Source organism: Camelus bactrianus, chromosome 35 (genome assembly GCF_048773025.1).
Source record: "Camelus bactrianus isolate YW-2024 breed Bactrian camel chromosome 35, ASM4877302v1, whole genome shotgun sequence".
Classification (NCBI taxonomy): Eukaryota; Metazoa; Chordata; class Mammalia; order Artiodactyla; family Camelidae; genus Camelus; species Camelus bactrianus.
The window spans coordinates 31,549,273-31,565,144 of NC_133573.1; the positions used below are offsets into that span (position 1 = coordinate 31,549,273).

Here is a 15,872-nt window from a genome sequence, read left to right on the forward strand (position 1 = left end):
TCCCATACCTGGTGTGTGTCATGGCTAGTCCAGCATTTTGCTTTCATGTGGCTTTTTACAAATAAAAACAGGTGTACTTTTAAATTATTACTCGGAGTATTCGTTTGCTAGGTGCCTTTAAACAGTAGAAATTTACTGCCCTGGTTCTGGAGTCTGGAAGTCTGAGGTGAAGGTGTCGCAGAGTGGCTCCCTCCGGGGCTCAGAGAGAGACCCTGTTCCAGGCGCCTCTCCCACTGCCGCTGGTGCAGCAGCCTGGGCTCCGCCTCCACCAGCCTGCCTTCTCCCTGAGTCTGTCTCTCTTGTCTCTTCTTAGAGGGACGCCGCCAGTCATTGGATTTAGGGCCCCTCATCTTAACTCATCGCACCTGCAAGGGCCCCGTTTCCCAGGAAGGTCACACTTAAGGTTCGCAAGGTCAGGACTGGGACACACCTTTGCGAGGGACACGAGCCAACCCACAGCAGACACTGAGGGTTAAGGTTTCTGACCCTCACGTGGAGTCCTGACTGAGAACGGGGGTGAGGGAGTCCTGGCAACAGAGGGTTCCTGCCTGGCTCCTCTGTCTTCCATCTCAAAGTGTCGATTTGTTGGGGTCTTTAGAAAAGAAAAAGCCAAAGAGGGGATCAGTATCGATTCCAGTGTTTGGGGCACATTTCCAGGTATTTTCACGTGGGTCTTACTATTTCAGAAGACTTCTTTTACATCCCGTCAGCGCTGTTCTTTTTGATTGTGACAGACAGAAAAGCTCTATTTTCAGACTTTCTTACGCTTCTTTGCTTTTTAATTGAGGTGTAATTGACATTGGACACACACTTCTTTCTAAAATGCACCAGTTACTTGATTCACATGAGATCTTTTTGCAAATTTTAACTTTTATGTTTTTCCCATTTATGTTTTTAGTTTCCTTATAAATCTTGTTGATATTTTAAGGCCAAACAGGAAACTTCTATTTTAAGTCCATATTTTACATCCTAAAACTACATTACGCACTTGTATGTGGAAAGTTACAGAAAGAAATGTGATGTTTACCTGAATTGCACTCTAACCTTGCTCACATTGAAGAAACCTTAGTTTGCAGGGATAAAGTCCATGCTCTTGGAAATGTGCTATTTATTCACCGACTGTCAGCAGACGTTTATTGCAATATACTATGCCAGGGGTGGGGTCCAGCAATGACCAAAAGGAAACCCTGCTGCCCGCAGGGAGTTCAGTCCCTGATGGAGGCAGCCTGCACGGATGGTTAGATGATGCTTGCTGTGGAGACAGCAGTGGGCAGAGCTATTTTTGTGGGGTGATGAGCAGTGAAATATTGGGGCCACCTTGGAGGACAGTGAGGGAGAAAGCCACGTGGCCACCTGCCAGAGGCAAGAGCAAAGGGCTTGAAGGGAGAGCAAGGCCGGATGCCACGCGGCCATGGGAAGAACAGGGTGGAGGCGAGGCCGGGACAGCAGAGAAGGCAGAGCCTGGGAGTGGCGGGACTGTGCTTTCCCCAACACTCACAGCTCGTCTCATCAGACAATTCCCAATTCTCACAGGTACGACAGAGCAGGTGCCTACACAGTGCGCATCGGGCCTGGAGGCTGGATGCACTGAGCCGCCGTTTCTCCTCACTGCTGCCCTCTTTCTTGGGGATGGGATTCCCCTTCTCAGCACTTCTCAAACTTGGAAAATCCGACCTTACAGAGAGAGGGAGTGGGGAACGGAGAATGGGCCGTCTGCGGTGGAGGCAGGGTGGTGAGGGAGCACTGCAGGGTCTTCATGCTTGAGGCACTTGGAGGTAGATGAGTCGACGTTAGTGTCCCCTAAACAGAGAGTGGGTGCTAAGAACGGTACGGGGACACGTGGCAGCCATGCTGGCTTTCAGAGGCCTTCAGGACCAAGGGTGCAGCCCCGGTCTGCGTGAAGCATGTTTACACATGTGCCTGTGCTCTGACAGCTGGCGCGCTTCTAATCAGACGCAAACTGCTGTTACAGGCCCACAGATGACAGCAACCAGCCCCCGGGCCGAGGCGTTCTCTCCATGCATGGCCTGACCTACGGGGTCATCCGAGTGGACTCAGAAGAGAAGCTGTCTGTACTCACTGTGCAGGACGTCGGCCTCGTGATGCCTGGAGGTGAGTGTGGCCCCAGGCGCAGGCAGTGTGTGCATGCAGGTCAGCCCCCAGCCTGACCTGTAGTCTTCTCAAGTGTTTGCTAAGCTGCTCCATAACACCACCTCACCTGACAGAAGAAAACCCAGAATGTTCGTGAAGCTGAGGAAGGGCCTCTATGCCGCGTGCGCCCTGGGACCCCTGGGGGCACTGGTGCTGCCCTGCACTCCCAGTAGCACCTGGGCGGCTGGCCCCCTGAGCGAAGGTCCGGCTCCCACCGGTCATCCTGGCACATTGGGCACCTGGATCCTTCGCCGGGTTTGCCTTCGGAACGAGAGCCCTTTTTAAAAAGTCACAGACCGTTTGCATGTTGAGCAGAGGTGAGACCCTGGGAGAAGGGCCTTCCTTGCTGAACCCCTTCTGCCTCTCTCCCCTACCCTGTGCTGGGGCACCTCCTGCAACTTGCTGGCGGGAGACAGAGCCCGGTTTGGTTTGGAGGGTCCCTGACGTGTCCCATACTCCCCACGTGGTGTTCCTGGGGAGAGGACGCCCTTTCCTGGGGCAGTTCCTCCAGGATCTTGGCCTTCCCCTCCTGAGGGTCCTCGTGCTCTCAGGTGTGGTCTCACCTTTGGGGGGAAGGGGGGGCTTGCATTCACATGCAACCCCCTGCAGCCGGCCACGTGCCCGCACTGCTGCTGCCTTGGCCAGGCCTCCGGCCTCCATTTCTTTCTTGCTTTAAAAAATACTTGTTTTTCAAATAAGTAATAGTTCCCCAGGTTTCCAGCCTCAAAAGATGAGATGATTATAAAATATAAAAAGCCTCCTTTCCGACGGGAGGCAACCGCAGTGGAGACACGTGTGGACGTGTACAGACTTACGGATACGCACACACTGTAGACGTGTACATGCACATACAGGCATGCACATACACGTACAGACATGCACACACGTGCGGGTGTGCACACACAGATGTGCACATACATGTGCAGACATGCACACACTCGCATATTCTTTTTCCTGTTTCTTTTTTTAATTTCATGTGATGATCGAGCCCTGTGTGTCCTTAGGTCCTGCATCTTAAAGCTCATTTGTCAGCAGCATGTGAAGAGCTCGCAGGTTCCTTTCCAGGCCGAGTAGTGTTACAGTGTCTGAACACGTGATAGTTTATCCAAACCCTCCCTGTTGGGCAGTTTCCCACTTTTTGCAGCTGCAGGGTGTTTGACGCAGGGTATAGCTCACCTGTGCTCCCGTCTCTAGATGGGTGAGCAAGAGTGGATGGGCACACGCCCACGGAGCTGTCCACCCCGGGTGTCCCCAGGCCGGCTGCGGGATTCACATTCCTGCCACTGGTAGGGGTACCCTCCTTCTGCATCCGCTCCCTCGTCCCTGGCACACTTTCAGACTTTCTGACTTTCACCAACCTGAGGGGTGAAGAATATTTCAGTGTCTTGTTTCCTTGAACTTCTCTTAGCAGGAGTGAGCTGAGCATCTGTCTCCGTGTATTTCAGCTGGCTGGTTTTGACGCAGCACGTCCTGTCCCCTCGGTGCCAACCACGGGGTCACAGGAAGCCTTGTTAGCTCTTCCTGAAGCTCAGCCTTCGCAGCATTCATGCCACCTCCCTGAGCTGTATCCCAAAGCGCCCGTGCTCTGCGGGTCGCCATGGGCGCGGTGTGTGCTGCGGGAATTTGAGAGAAGACTAGGCTGCCCGTGGCCATTGGGAGGTGGTCCGTTTAGAAGAGCTGGAGAGGTGCTCTGTGCTCTCCAGTCTCAGAGTTCAGGCTGCGTCCCGGGGGCTGTGTGCACTTGATAATGACATGCAGTGTGTGGCAGTGACCCTCAGGCTTACTCTAAGTGTCACCCTCGTATCTGGATGGCAGAAAGGGTTACTCCCTTAAATACGATTTACACACTAAAATTAAAGTGGTTGGAATTATTTCCTGATGTTACAACTGTGAGATCTGATGTTTTGCTGTAGACGCTGCTCTGTGCACTTGCATTCTCTTTTGAATCCATTTGTTTCTTCTCTCCGCCTCCCTTCCTCCCCACTGCCTCTCTGACATTCTCTGTACTGCCTGTCTGTGCTCAGCCATCATGTGTTCGGTGAAGCCGGATGGGATTCCTCAGCTGTGCCGGACGGACGAGGTTGGGGAGCTCTGCGTGTGTGCAGTTGCTACGGGCACATCCTATTACGGCCTTTCGGGGATGACCAAGAACACCTTCGAGGTAGGTGGGAGGTGACAAATGGCCACTACCAGGTGCATGAAACATGTGAGAGAGAAACATAAAACACATTCACAGTCGTTTAAATAGCTGCCCTTTCTCCTGCCATTTTTTATGGTTTTCAGTAAATGTGGCTGAGTAGCGTTGTTCCCACCTCATAACCGGAGCTGGGAAAGAGCAAGTACAGTTTCTTTGAAAGGGGCCTTTTTAAAACTGCTCTCCTCGCCCGTTTAGTATGAGCACCGCTGACAGACAGGTGGGCGGCTGGGCGCCTGCAGCGCAGGCTCCGTCTTGCAGGGCCGGGAGCAGCGGCCCCTCAGGGCCTGTCATCCGGAGCCAGACTTGGCCGGGTGTGAACAGACACACACGCTGCACAGGTGACTGCCTGCACCACCCGAGCGTGCGCGCATGTGTGCTCACGGGTGTCGCGCACGGTTAGCGTGGTGGTGGGAGGCTAGGGCGTAAGGCCAGTGGGCTCAGCCTCAGCGCTGCACCCAGTTTCCTCAGAAGGTATGTCCTTTGACCACGTGATTCGCGACCCTGGGAGGAGCGCATTCTGACTAAGTCGTGTGTGAGAAAATGAGAATTGTTTGGGGATAAATTTCTAAACATGTAGATTTTGGACGTGAACACGTGCAATATGGTGTCTGGTCCAGGCAGCGTTGCTGAACGTGGATTCAAGTTTCTAAAATGCCCCTGAAACTGAGCGAGACACGGTCTAAACAAAACCGGTCTTTTCTGTGTGACTTACTTGTCGGGTTGGAGGAAACTGGGGTCGAGTCTGAACTTGTGGTGGGGCTTGCTTCCTCTGTGTGTTTCTTTCCAGTGCATTTTCAATAAGGAAAAATAGGATTGTAATGAATAGGGAGCATTTCACAACTGACAGATGTTGTTTAAAAGGCACTTTTCTTCTCCACTCACTACTTTTATGCTGTGGTTTTATTAGCAAAAGATTTAGTTGGTTTTAGACCACCACAGTCCTCTTAAGAGGGGCTGGGGCTCCTCCTTGGGTCCAGGTGAGGAGCCCCCCTGGAGGAGGGTGGAGGGTGGAGGGTGGAGGGCAGGGTGGGCCCCCCCCCCTGGCACTCAGCCGCCTGTCCCCAGGTGTTCCCGGTGACGAGCTCGGGGGCCCCGGTCAGCGAGTACCCCTTCGTGAGGACAGGCCTGCTGGGCTTCGTTGGCCCCGGGGGGCTCGTCTTCGCGGTGGGCAAGATGGACGGGCTGATGGTGGTCAGCGGGCGCAGACACAACGCCGACGACATCGTGGCCACCGCGCTGGCCGTGGAGCCCATGAAGTTCGTCTACCGAGGAAGGTGAGCGCACTTCTCCGCAGACCACACTTTCTAGATAAAGCTCATAAATTGCTCTAATGGGACAACCTGTCCTCTTCTGTGAAGTGAAGCCACTGGAGTCCATGACTTCCACGAGGTTCTGAATGTCCAGTTTTACGGAAATTTCCTGAGCCCATAAATGTATTTTCAGCAACTTCCCTTCCGAGTTAAGTAAGAATAGCCGTTTGAGAAACGTACTTTTTGTAAGTAGCTACACAGGAAGGAGCCCAGCGTTTCTTGCTGCAGCTCATTTCAAATGACCCAGAGGTGATGGTTGAGCCCCAGCTGCCTGGAAAGTGGCTCTTGGGCTTCCCCCCGCCCACCTTGGCACATGGTCAGCGCTGAGCCACTGTCCACGGCTCCTGAGGGGTTGCTCACTTGGAGGGCGTGATCGCTGCTGTGGATCTTCCTCAGGTTGCCAAGCAAGTGGGTGTGGGAGGAGGTGAAGCTGCGTGTTGCACGTGCAGAGGGCACCCCAGAGGTCCAGTTGCCACGGCCCACGCTTCCTCTGAGAGGCAGACACGTCTAGTGGAAAACTGGCACATTAGCTCCCGGACGACAGCTTCCTGCTGATGGGAGAGAGTTGCTTCACAGGTGCAAACTCAAGACGTGACTTGCACGGCTCGCCAAGTTTCAGCCATTCTGACAACGGCTCCTTCTGTCTATACTGAGAGGCAGAGGCCGGCGCCCAGAGCCACAGGCGGGCTCCACGGGAAATGTGAGCGGTTCTGCCCCTTGGCGCCCCCAGGCTTCCCCCAGAGCTGTGCTTACCTTGCTGAGCGCATGGGAGTTGAAGCTGCAGTTTCCTTCCAGAGGCCGCTGTCGCCCAGGGAGCCAGCTGCGAAGCTCCTTCCAGCAGGGCTGGTGCTTCCGTGAGCATCTGCAGCACGTGCTCACTGCGCTATCCTGTCTGTCCCCACAGGATCGCCGTGTTTTCGGTGACCGTCCTACATGACGAGAGGATAGTGATTGTGGCCGAGCAGAGGCCGGACTCCACGGAGGAGGACAGCTTCCAGTGGATGAGCAGGGTGCTGCAGGTAGTCCTCCTGGCACCCCCCCGCGCCCCTCACCTCTGGGGGTGTGGCTGCTGTGCTCTCTGGTCATCCCTGTGCTCACCCAGCAGCTGTATCGACCGTGAACTCACAGTTGTGTCCTAGGGAGGTGGCTGTACAGACAGATTCGGGTCGGGGTTCGGGGATTTGCAGAACTGGCTCCCACTTGCTTGCGGAGTCTCAAGGGGACGTTTCTGTTATGACCTGGAGCACGTGCATGCTGTTCCACATGTCCCGCGGTGCATTCTGCTCAGTGAGGTGTGGTGAGCCAGGGGCCCCGCTTGTGCCATGTCGGCTTCTGTGTGCTGGGTTTGCACATCTGAGGATCTGCTACAGGGCTGTCCGTCACACCTGGTTTCACACAGTTTCCTCTCCGTGACTTTGCAGGCGATCGACAGCATACATCAAGTTGGGGTTTACTGTCTGGCCTTGGTTCCGGCCAACACCCTCCCCAAAACCCCGCTCGGGGGGATCCATTTGTCTGAAACGAAGCAGCTTTTCCTGGAGGGCTCGCTTCACCCCTGCAATGTCCTGATGTGCCCCCACACGTGCGTCACCAACCTGCCTAAGCCTCGGCAGAAGCAGCCAGGTATGTCCAGAGGTCGTGCAGGCCTGGGTCCCTGCCAGCAAGTCCTCAGCCTCCCCCTCCGGCCGCCCATCACATGCTCCCGGGGAACTCAGCTCCCTCCCACGCAGCCCCTTTCTCCCCAGGGTGCGGTGGGATGTGGCATCTCTTCTGGGTGCAGCTGGGGCTCAGACCTCGATCTCCTGGGTGGCCCTTGGCACAGACCCTGTCAGGGTCACAGCTCCCTTGTGCCCAGATGAGCATGAGGCTTCCTTTCATGTTTTGTGAGTCGACACGCGGGAAGCATGTGGAAGCCTGTGAGGAGTTGCGCTGCTCTGCCACTTGGGGAGCGTGGGCACCACCTCCAAGTCATCCTCCACACAGCTCATCCTGCTCTTCGGGCTGCACGCGGCTGTCAGTGGAGAGGAATTTATTGCAAGAACACGGGTGGTGGGGGAGCAGCCCCTCTGCCAGTGCAGTAACGGGGTCCTGGCCTCTAGCTTGACGTGCCAACCTCAGGCAGGCCGGGCGCCCTCAGGCCAGGGTGCTAGGACGACAGACAATGCGTACATGGCACAGATTTTACAAGGAAACGAGGAAGCTATGCCACAGGGAGGTCAGGAGCTGACCCAAGGCTGTGGGGCCAGAGTGCAGGAGAGACAGAGCCAGACCTGACGGCTCTCTGCTCCCCCGATAGGGTGGCAGTGGGGCCAGGTATAGGGGCAAGTCAGCTAGAGGTGGTCAGGGGGCACGGGGCCCAGCACAGCTGGTGGTGGCTGTAGGAACCAGCCCACCCCCGGGAAGGGAGCTTGGCTGAGATGGGGTGGGCGGCCTCTCCAGGTTCGGGTGAGGAGGAGCGTGGGCACCGGGGCTCTGACTCCGGGCCGCTCGCTGCTGTGCCCTCTGAGCACAGCGTCCGTGGGGTGGTTGTGATCCTCTCCTGGCGCAAGACCTAGAAAGTCACAGCATGCCTGCTTTCCTGGCACCTTGGGTTTGTGTTTACAGTGATAAGCACTGCTCTTCCTCTTAAATTATTCTCTTGTATTCTGACTCCTTAACTAATGTTCCTTCTCCACTTCTTTCCTCTCACCTCTGTTGAACCCTCTCAGTCCCTGGCTTGTGTGAGTGTCGTGTAGGACAGAGTCACATTTGACCGAACCGTCCATTTCTTTATTCTGCGGGCAATTGCTTCAAGTGGCAAAGCCACTGAAAGACACAGCTTGCCCTTCGTGAGCCTAGGAAGTGGATGAAAAATAGTCTCTGTTGTCTCCTCTGGCCTCTGGGTGTGAACAGCACTGGGACTGACACAGGGGGGCTCTCGGCATGGATTTGATCAAGCCAGGGATGAAACACAAGTTGGCCGCGTGATCTTTGTGATCTTATACTGCGGCTCTTTCGGTGAAGCTCTCCCAGCCTCCTCTCCTGCTCCCCCCCCACCCCCACTGACCCACACTCACACACCGGCCCTGTACTCTGCAGCGTCTGACCTCCTCCTGAGGTCTTGGTTTCTATGCATGTGTGTAATGCAAATGTGTGAATGGTAATATGAGAAAGGTATCTATGGTTTCTTGCAATCAGAAATTTTGAAAGAGTTTCTGTAGTTCTTTAAGAAACTTCTTTCATTAAAAAAGAAAAGCTGTCAGGATGGATTGTATCTGCTTTTCCCTCTTGAAATGCTTCTTAGACTCTGGAGTGAGCGTTGGTGATCAAGTCAGTAATAGCGACTAGGAGGGGTGTGGGCCATGTGGGTGTGGGTCGGTTTGCTATTGCCCGGAGACCCCGAAGCCTTCACAGTGATGAGTGAGTGACTGTGTCCTCCCCCTTCTGCCGTGTTACTCCTTGAATTCATCCAAAGAGGCACTTACCAAACACATACGGTATTCTGTTGCTGTTGATGGTCAGCTCTCACTGACGTGATGACAACAGGAGCGAGACGCATGTCTTTGCCTACTTTGAGACGTGTCACGTGCTAAGTTCTGGACTTGTCTTCTGCGGTATTTTCATCGTCACTGGAGTGAGTAGGTCTTAGCAGCACCCCAGCTGGAAACCAAAGGCAGCGACTCTGTAGAGCCCGGGAAGTTTGGCAGGAGTGTGGCTCTGTGGACCCTTGTCAGGGCTGGTTCACGTTTGCTGTCATTGTCGTCGCAGTGGCTGACTTGAAGCCCTGTTCTCGTGAGACTTTTCAAAGCTGGGGCTTCGGGAGGGTTCTCCAGAGTGAGCTCTGTACCGAAGCGGGAGGTCGTGTTTTCAGGAACTTCATCACATTTTCCTCACGTGTGTGCCGCTGCTTCTTTCCAGAAATCGGCCCTGCCTCCGTGATGGTGGGGAACCTGGTGTCTGGGAAGCGGATTGCACAGGCCAGCGGCAGAGACCTGGGCCAGATAGAAGACAATGACCAGGCCCGGAAGGTGAGCACAGAGAGCCAGACCTCGCCAGTTCCTCTCCACCTGGCGCCCAAGGGCCGGACCACAGACGTCATCGACTCCCACTCCCTCTCTGCCAGCCCAGTCAGTGTCCCTGTCTTCCACCTGCCCGCCTGGTCCCGCAAGCGACACCATGTGGCTTTATAAGGAAAGCGTGTTTGTTGGGAGATGCAGTGTTGGGGGACACCTGACAGTAGCACAGTCCCAGGACTGGCAGGCTTGCGGCCAGTGTGGGTCCCTTCCTGTCCTTGTATCCCCTGAGCACTTGTTCCTGGTTCTCCCACAGCCCTGGTGTGACACCCAGGCGGCCTCACAGCCACATTATTGCGAAGCTACAGTCCTTTGATTGTTGGAATTCAAGAAAACATCAGTTCAGAACCCAGGTTTGGGAGGCAGACATTCTTAAAGCAGCCTTGGGATCTGTGGGAGAAACTCCACGTAAACATGAAAACTGGTCCCGTGTGGCTGCGAGTCCCCATGATGACCATTCAGCCCCAGAACTCCTCCCGCTCTCCCAAAGGTAGTCCTGCTGTGGAGGGGCTCCCAGGAAATGTGACAAAGCAGTCACTTAAGATACTGCCAGTGGGGTAACACATGATAACGTGTTCAGTGAAAGCAGTGGATCACCATGTTCCCCAGCTCGTGGTGCATTTCTCTCAGTCGTGGATTAAGGTGAATATGTGGTATTTGCTATATCCTGACCCTCGTGCTGTGTCCTGGCGTGAAATAGGGCCATCCTTGTCACCAGACTGTCAGCCTGGTGCCTACAGGCTGTGTGCTTTGCAGTGCTGTTGAACGACTTCAGGGATGACCATTGAAAAACAAACTTAAGAGATTCCATTCTTGAAACAGGGTAGATCTGATTCTGTCACTGCAGCCCCCAGACATCACTGTTGCATCTTCTGGAAGCCCAGGGGAAGGGGTTTTCTGTGTCAGCTAATCTGTCTGTGAGGGGAGTGAACGGAGTCTTCCCGTCCAAGGGGGGGTTTCAGAACTCTTCCCTAATGGAGGCAGGGCACCAGCCCTCTGGTCTGTGAGTCTGAATCAGGCACGGTGAATTCAGGTCGCTGCCAGGAAAGCATCGTAAGCACCTGCTGGTTCTGTCGATTGTATTCGTCAGGGACGATCCCCTCGCTGTGTGCAGGCCCCCTGAAAGCACTCAGGCAGACCACGCCAGTTTAAATGTTGCGGTCAGCCCGGCCCTCGGGACAGTCTGGACCTAACGGCTGTGCTCTGTTCCAGTTCCTGTTCCTCTCGGAGGTCCTGCAGTGGAGGGCGCAGACCACCCCCGACCACGTGCTGTACACGCTGCTCAACTGCAGGGTGAGGCCCTGGGCGTCCCCGTGGGAGCACGTGCCTGAGCTTGTGTGTCCCTCTCTCGGGCCACACCTCCCACCGCAGCCTTCCCTGACTCCCGTTATTTACGTGTGTGTTTGTTGCTGTTTTGACTGAGACCTCTTCACCTAGGAAGGGTTGCTTCCAAATATAAGGGCTTGAGCATCTGGACGTATGTGTGTAGTGTCTTTTAGCAATTTTTTTGCAATGTCTTCCCCCCAGAGTGAGTTGCTGAATGCCTACAACAGAGAATAGTTGCAGACTTACGAGATATTAATGTCTTTATTTTTATTTATTTATTTTTTTTTTACTAAACTACATTTTTATAAGTAAGATGTCATGTTTTAATTACAGGCTTTCATTCTTAGGAATGAAAATCATTTCTATTTTATCCTTGAGGTTTATGTGTTCACGTTTCAGATTAGAGAAGCAAACTCAGCAGGTGTTTGTTGCATAATAGTGTTCAAGAAGGAGGCCTTAAACATACAAGCAGATAGTATCAGCAAGAAATTTAAATGCAAAAATCTTAATATGCTTGTTAACTTTTCATTTACTTTGGAAATAAAGCCTGGAAAATGGGTTTAAAATGTAGGTCTTCTTGACCAGTAAGGGTGCTTGAAACTTTAAGAAGTGATGGCTGATCAGTCTCTTAATATCAAAGTCTTACTGCACCAAGGCACCTCTTGCCTTTTAAAGCAATAGATTAAAGTCAAGTAAAAAGAAATGCTAATAATATAAGTTACTCCCCAAATCTCTAGTTCGGATATCCAGCTTTCTGACCAGTTTGTGTGATTTAGTTCACAGAAGTTACCCCATCCTCCCCTGTCACAGCTTGTCTTGAGTTGCCCTGCGAGCTGAGTTGATCCCAGCAGGTCCTTGTTCGCTGTGTCTGTTCAAGGCGACCCCCCTGGAGGGTCTTAGAAAGCACTCCTGCACCCTGGCCCCCGTGAGGAGAATTTGGTACCCCACCTTTTGGTGCCTACCCTGGGGCCTCCTGGACCCTCTTCCCAGGATTAAGGCTTCCGCTGTCCCTCGGGCTCGCAGGTGCACGGCAGGAACCCTGAGGACCACGTGGTTGCTAGGAGCCCTGCATCTGAAACACGCCCGCTTTCCTTGTCTTTCCTCCGCTCCTTCCTCAGCCTGTGAACATGGACAAGACCACTTCCCTGGCTCTGCTGCCCAGCTGGCCCTCGGCTCTGACACTTCCTGTGTTTCTCTCGCGTCGCCCTTTCTGACTCCTCCGTCCTCTGCACAAAGCACTTCCCCTGGAGGCTGCTCGTGGCTTTGCCTTCTTTCTCCAGAGCCTCTCGTGTGGCCTCGGGAGGTTTCCAGCAGCACCTGCAGGGTGGCAGCTGGAGCCACACTCCAGCCTGTCCCCCAGCCCCTGGGAAGGACGCCTGCTCAGATGGCCTCCACTCGGCTCCCTGAGCGGTGCAGTGGTGCTGCCTGGCGACGTGGGCCCGGACACACGGCATGCCGCCTCTGGAACCTGCAAGCAGCGAGAGCCAGGCTGGGGTCGCTGTCATATTTCAGGCTGGGCGAGGCGAAGGCCGCCGTGCCTGCCCCAGATACTCTGTGGAGTGTAAGCAGTCGCCTAGGAAATAGTAGCCCCCCCCCCCCACTCCAGACACAGAGACCCGAAAGTTACTCAGGCAGGTTCACACACTACATCCCGTCAGTGGGAGGGAACGAGGGGACAGCGCTACTCTGACTGCGTCTCTCCTGGGGGTCTGCCGTCAGCGGGGCAGACCTCAGATTGCCGGTAGGGTGATGTGGGCACACCCGGCTTGTTGTCAGCAGGTGTGACCTGTGGGGCCTGCGTCCCCATTCCCAGACTCTGTGTTCATGGTCCTTTGCTCCAGCTGGGCACTGCTCGTTAGGAGAAACGTGGTCACTGGGAACGACTCGTACTCTGAAAAGCGCTTCATCCGCGGATCAGCGGGGTGAACTGTGGAGCTCAAGGCTGTGAGAACATCTGCTTCAGGTCAGCACCGAGATCGTGTGGCCCACAGTGGCCTCTATCTCCGGAGGCTTTCCTGACGTGGAGGCAGCCACAGCTTGACCGCCTGGAAGGGTCAGATCAGAGCCAGACATCTGTGTTCACTCCCACCCTCTCTGACCCGCTGTGTGCGCTTACAACAAATGTCCAACCGGAACCGAAGTTCAGGAGCATCATGTCCATGGTCGTTACAATGTGGTTTCCACTTAACCTTCTAGTTCAGGACTGTCCAACAGAAATAAAACACAAGCCGCACCCCAGTGTAATGTTTTCTAAAAGCAATATTTTAAAAAGGTGAAAAGAAATAAGTGATATTCATTCTGAAATGTTATACTTCAGTCAGTAAACTCAGACACTGTTCCCCCAGCATGTGGCCCCAGAGCTCTTCCAGGCTTCCGGCACCCCGGACAGCTCCTTCCATCGATTGTGAATTCCCCAGCTTGGTCATGGCTCACCTAAAACGGGGACCCATTTGGTTCTTGCCTGTTGCAAACGGTACCACTCATTGGTCTCCTCCCTGGCAGTGCAGTCGGTGGGGTAAGAGCTGTGTGAGATTTGCAGTAGGGGTGGGGACGTGAGTCATGGCAAATCGTGGAAGACTTGCATCCTGGGAACTTAGTTCATACAAAAGAGCATCTGTTATTTTTTTAAAGAGAAACACCAGCCAACTCTAAACCTTTTTTTCTTCTTTGGAATTTTAAAATGTAAATCTTACTTGGCTTTTTCTTCATTCTTCGTTAAATTTTCAGTTGTCATTATTTAATTTAATGTAAAACTTGTAAATGGTGCTAAATTGGCAGTCGTTGACACTGAAAGCTGTTGTCTTCAGAACAGGGGTCGCGTGGTAGATGACCCTGCACTGCCATCCTGTCATGGCACCAACCAGGACCTCTTTTGGGAAGACGCAGCCCTAATTTCCTGTGAGGTGCTTTTCCGTAGAGCCTCCTCCTTAGGCAGTGGGCTTCCCCATGGAACATCCAGCTTCTCCCAGGAATGTTGAGGATGCCAGGCAACCAGTGACCTAAGGATAAATCCCACTTCTTCATGGACCCGTGACATTCATGTTTGTCATGACAGCGAGTGGAAAATACAAAATGTGTAGCTGAAAAGCAGCGGCATTTCTCCTGAGGTGAAAGGTTCCAGCGTTTGGGCTAGATTTCTAGACACCGGTCTTGGAGGTCTCTCTGTATTGACCCAGCTTTGCCGCATTCTCCTCTCTGGCTCTTCCACTTCATGCATCTCTTGCTATTATTTTTAGACCTTCCTCAGAAGGAACACAGTTAAGGGATGAGAAGGTTCAGTTCAGAGACATGTAAGCTCAGCCTGTCCACCACATGAGGGCCTGGTCCTGGCACAGCAGGACGGGGCTGGAGCCAGACAGGCAGCCGCCTGGCAGCCTCCCTCAGTGAGGCCCCCGCGTGTTGATTCCCAGGGTGGGTGCGGCCACCCGGGACCCTGAGAGTAACACCAGGCACTGGCAGTTCTGTCCTGATGCCTTGTAACCGGTTCTCCCTTCCTCTGGGCCCCTCCCGCCGGGCATGTGTTCCATTTGGGTGGGAGTTCTGTACCTTCCCACACGTCGCCACCGGGCCCCCAGTGTTCCTTAATGGCCCTGAAGGTTCTGGTCTCTTCTGTCCCCACGTTCTCCTCCCGCATGACCAGCTGCTCCTCTGGACTCCTTTCTGCACATGTGACTGTTTTCCACGGCTCCCCACTGGCTCACTCACGCTCCTTGGAAGCTCCCCCCCCAATAAAAGTGTCTGGCCTGGGCTTCCATGGTCACTGTTCACCTGTGGGGCTTGCTGACCTGACGCTCCTGGCCAGTTCGCCTGCTGCTTAAGGAAAGGTCGTTCACCCTGTCCATCCCTGTGAAGTAGGATGTGATTATAAAGAGCAGTTTTTAAATAGCTTGGACAGTGCTCTCTTCTTCCCGGGAATGTGTGCAGACGAAAGCCTCGCCCTTAGGAGGAACTTTCTTTGGCTACTTCGTGTTTGTAACTTGCAGCTTATTCATGCTTTTCTTTTTGGCATAAAGTAAGTGTGTGTACTTTGGTATCTCTTAGTACCCATTTTGCTACTGATTTTCCCTATTAGTGCTTTTCAAAGGTGCTTTTCAATCTAAGTGTGCTTTACAATTGCTTCTGCATGTTTGAAAAGTCTACGTTAGATGAACTTGACTATTCATTTTTTTCTTTCATAGTTTTTTTTCGTTTCGTTTTGTTTTGCCTGTTACTTGTTTGGAGGTTTGTCTGTTTTCTGCCCTCCCTGACTTTTGATGTGGTCCTTCTTAAAAATATTTTTAATGAGTTATTTTTCATAGTATGAGTCCTACAGATTTACTACTCATTTGTATTGCCCATGACAGGTACACTTAAGTCCCAGAATTACTAGGTTGATTTTTTTTTGTGTGTGGAAATTTTAGCTATTTTTGAGGTCAAATAATTATTTCTTTAAATGCCCTGTTAATAGTATTTCTAGATACCTCTTCAGTGTTGTGCTTCTTAGCTGGTGGGAGGGAAAGGAGAGTGAATGCTAATGGGATGGGGTCTCTTGAGGGGGTGACAAAAAACCTTCTAAAGCTGACTGTGGCGGTGGTCACAACTCGGTACAGACACTAGCACCCATTTAACTGTACATTTTAAACAAGCGGGTTGTATGGTATATGAACTATACCTTAACAAAGCTGGTCTGTTTCTAAAGTCCTCCCTACTTGCTCTTGTGCTACTCAGGGAACGATAGCAAACTCGCTGACTTGTGTCCAGCTGCATAAACGGGCTGAGAAGATAGCCGTGATGCTGATGGAGAGGGGACACCTGCAGGACGGGGACCACGTTGCTCTGGTCTACCCGCCCGGTAAG

The 15,872-nt window shown here is 53.3% G+C and overlaps 1 protein-coding gene across 16 annotated transcripts in view; it reads left to right on the top strand.

Annotated features, from left to right (window-relative positions):
- DIP2C (disco interacting protein 2 homolog C) overlaps positions 1 to 15,872 on the top strand; it is a 274,924-nt gene that overhangs the window by 212,731 nt on the left and 46,321 nt on the right. For all 16 annotated transcript variants that reach the window (XM_074358494.1, XM_074358500.1, XM_074358497.1 and 13 more), the window contains 8 exons: positions 1,973 to 2,112; positions 4,176 to 4,312; positions 5,414 to 5,622; positions 6,563 to 6,677; positions 7,080 to 7,281; positions 9,556 to 9,665; positions 10,923 to 11,003; positions 15,744 to 15,867. In XM_074358494.1, the coding sequence (XP_074214595.1) occupies positions 1,973 to 2,112; positions 4,176 to 4,312; positions 5,414 to 5,622; positions 6,563 to 6,677; positions 7,080 to 7,281; positions 9,556 to 9,665; positions 10,923 to 11,003; positions 15,744 to 15,867 (1,118 nt within the window). The remainder of the gene's footprint in view (positions 1 to 1,972; positions 2,113 to 4,175; positions 4,313 to 5,413; positions 5,623 to 6,562; positions 6,678 to 7,079; positions 7,282 to 9,555; positions 9,666 to 10,922; positions 11,004 to 15,743; positions 15,868 to 15,872) is intronic.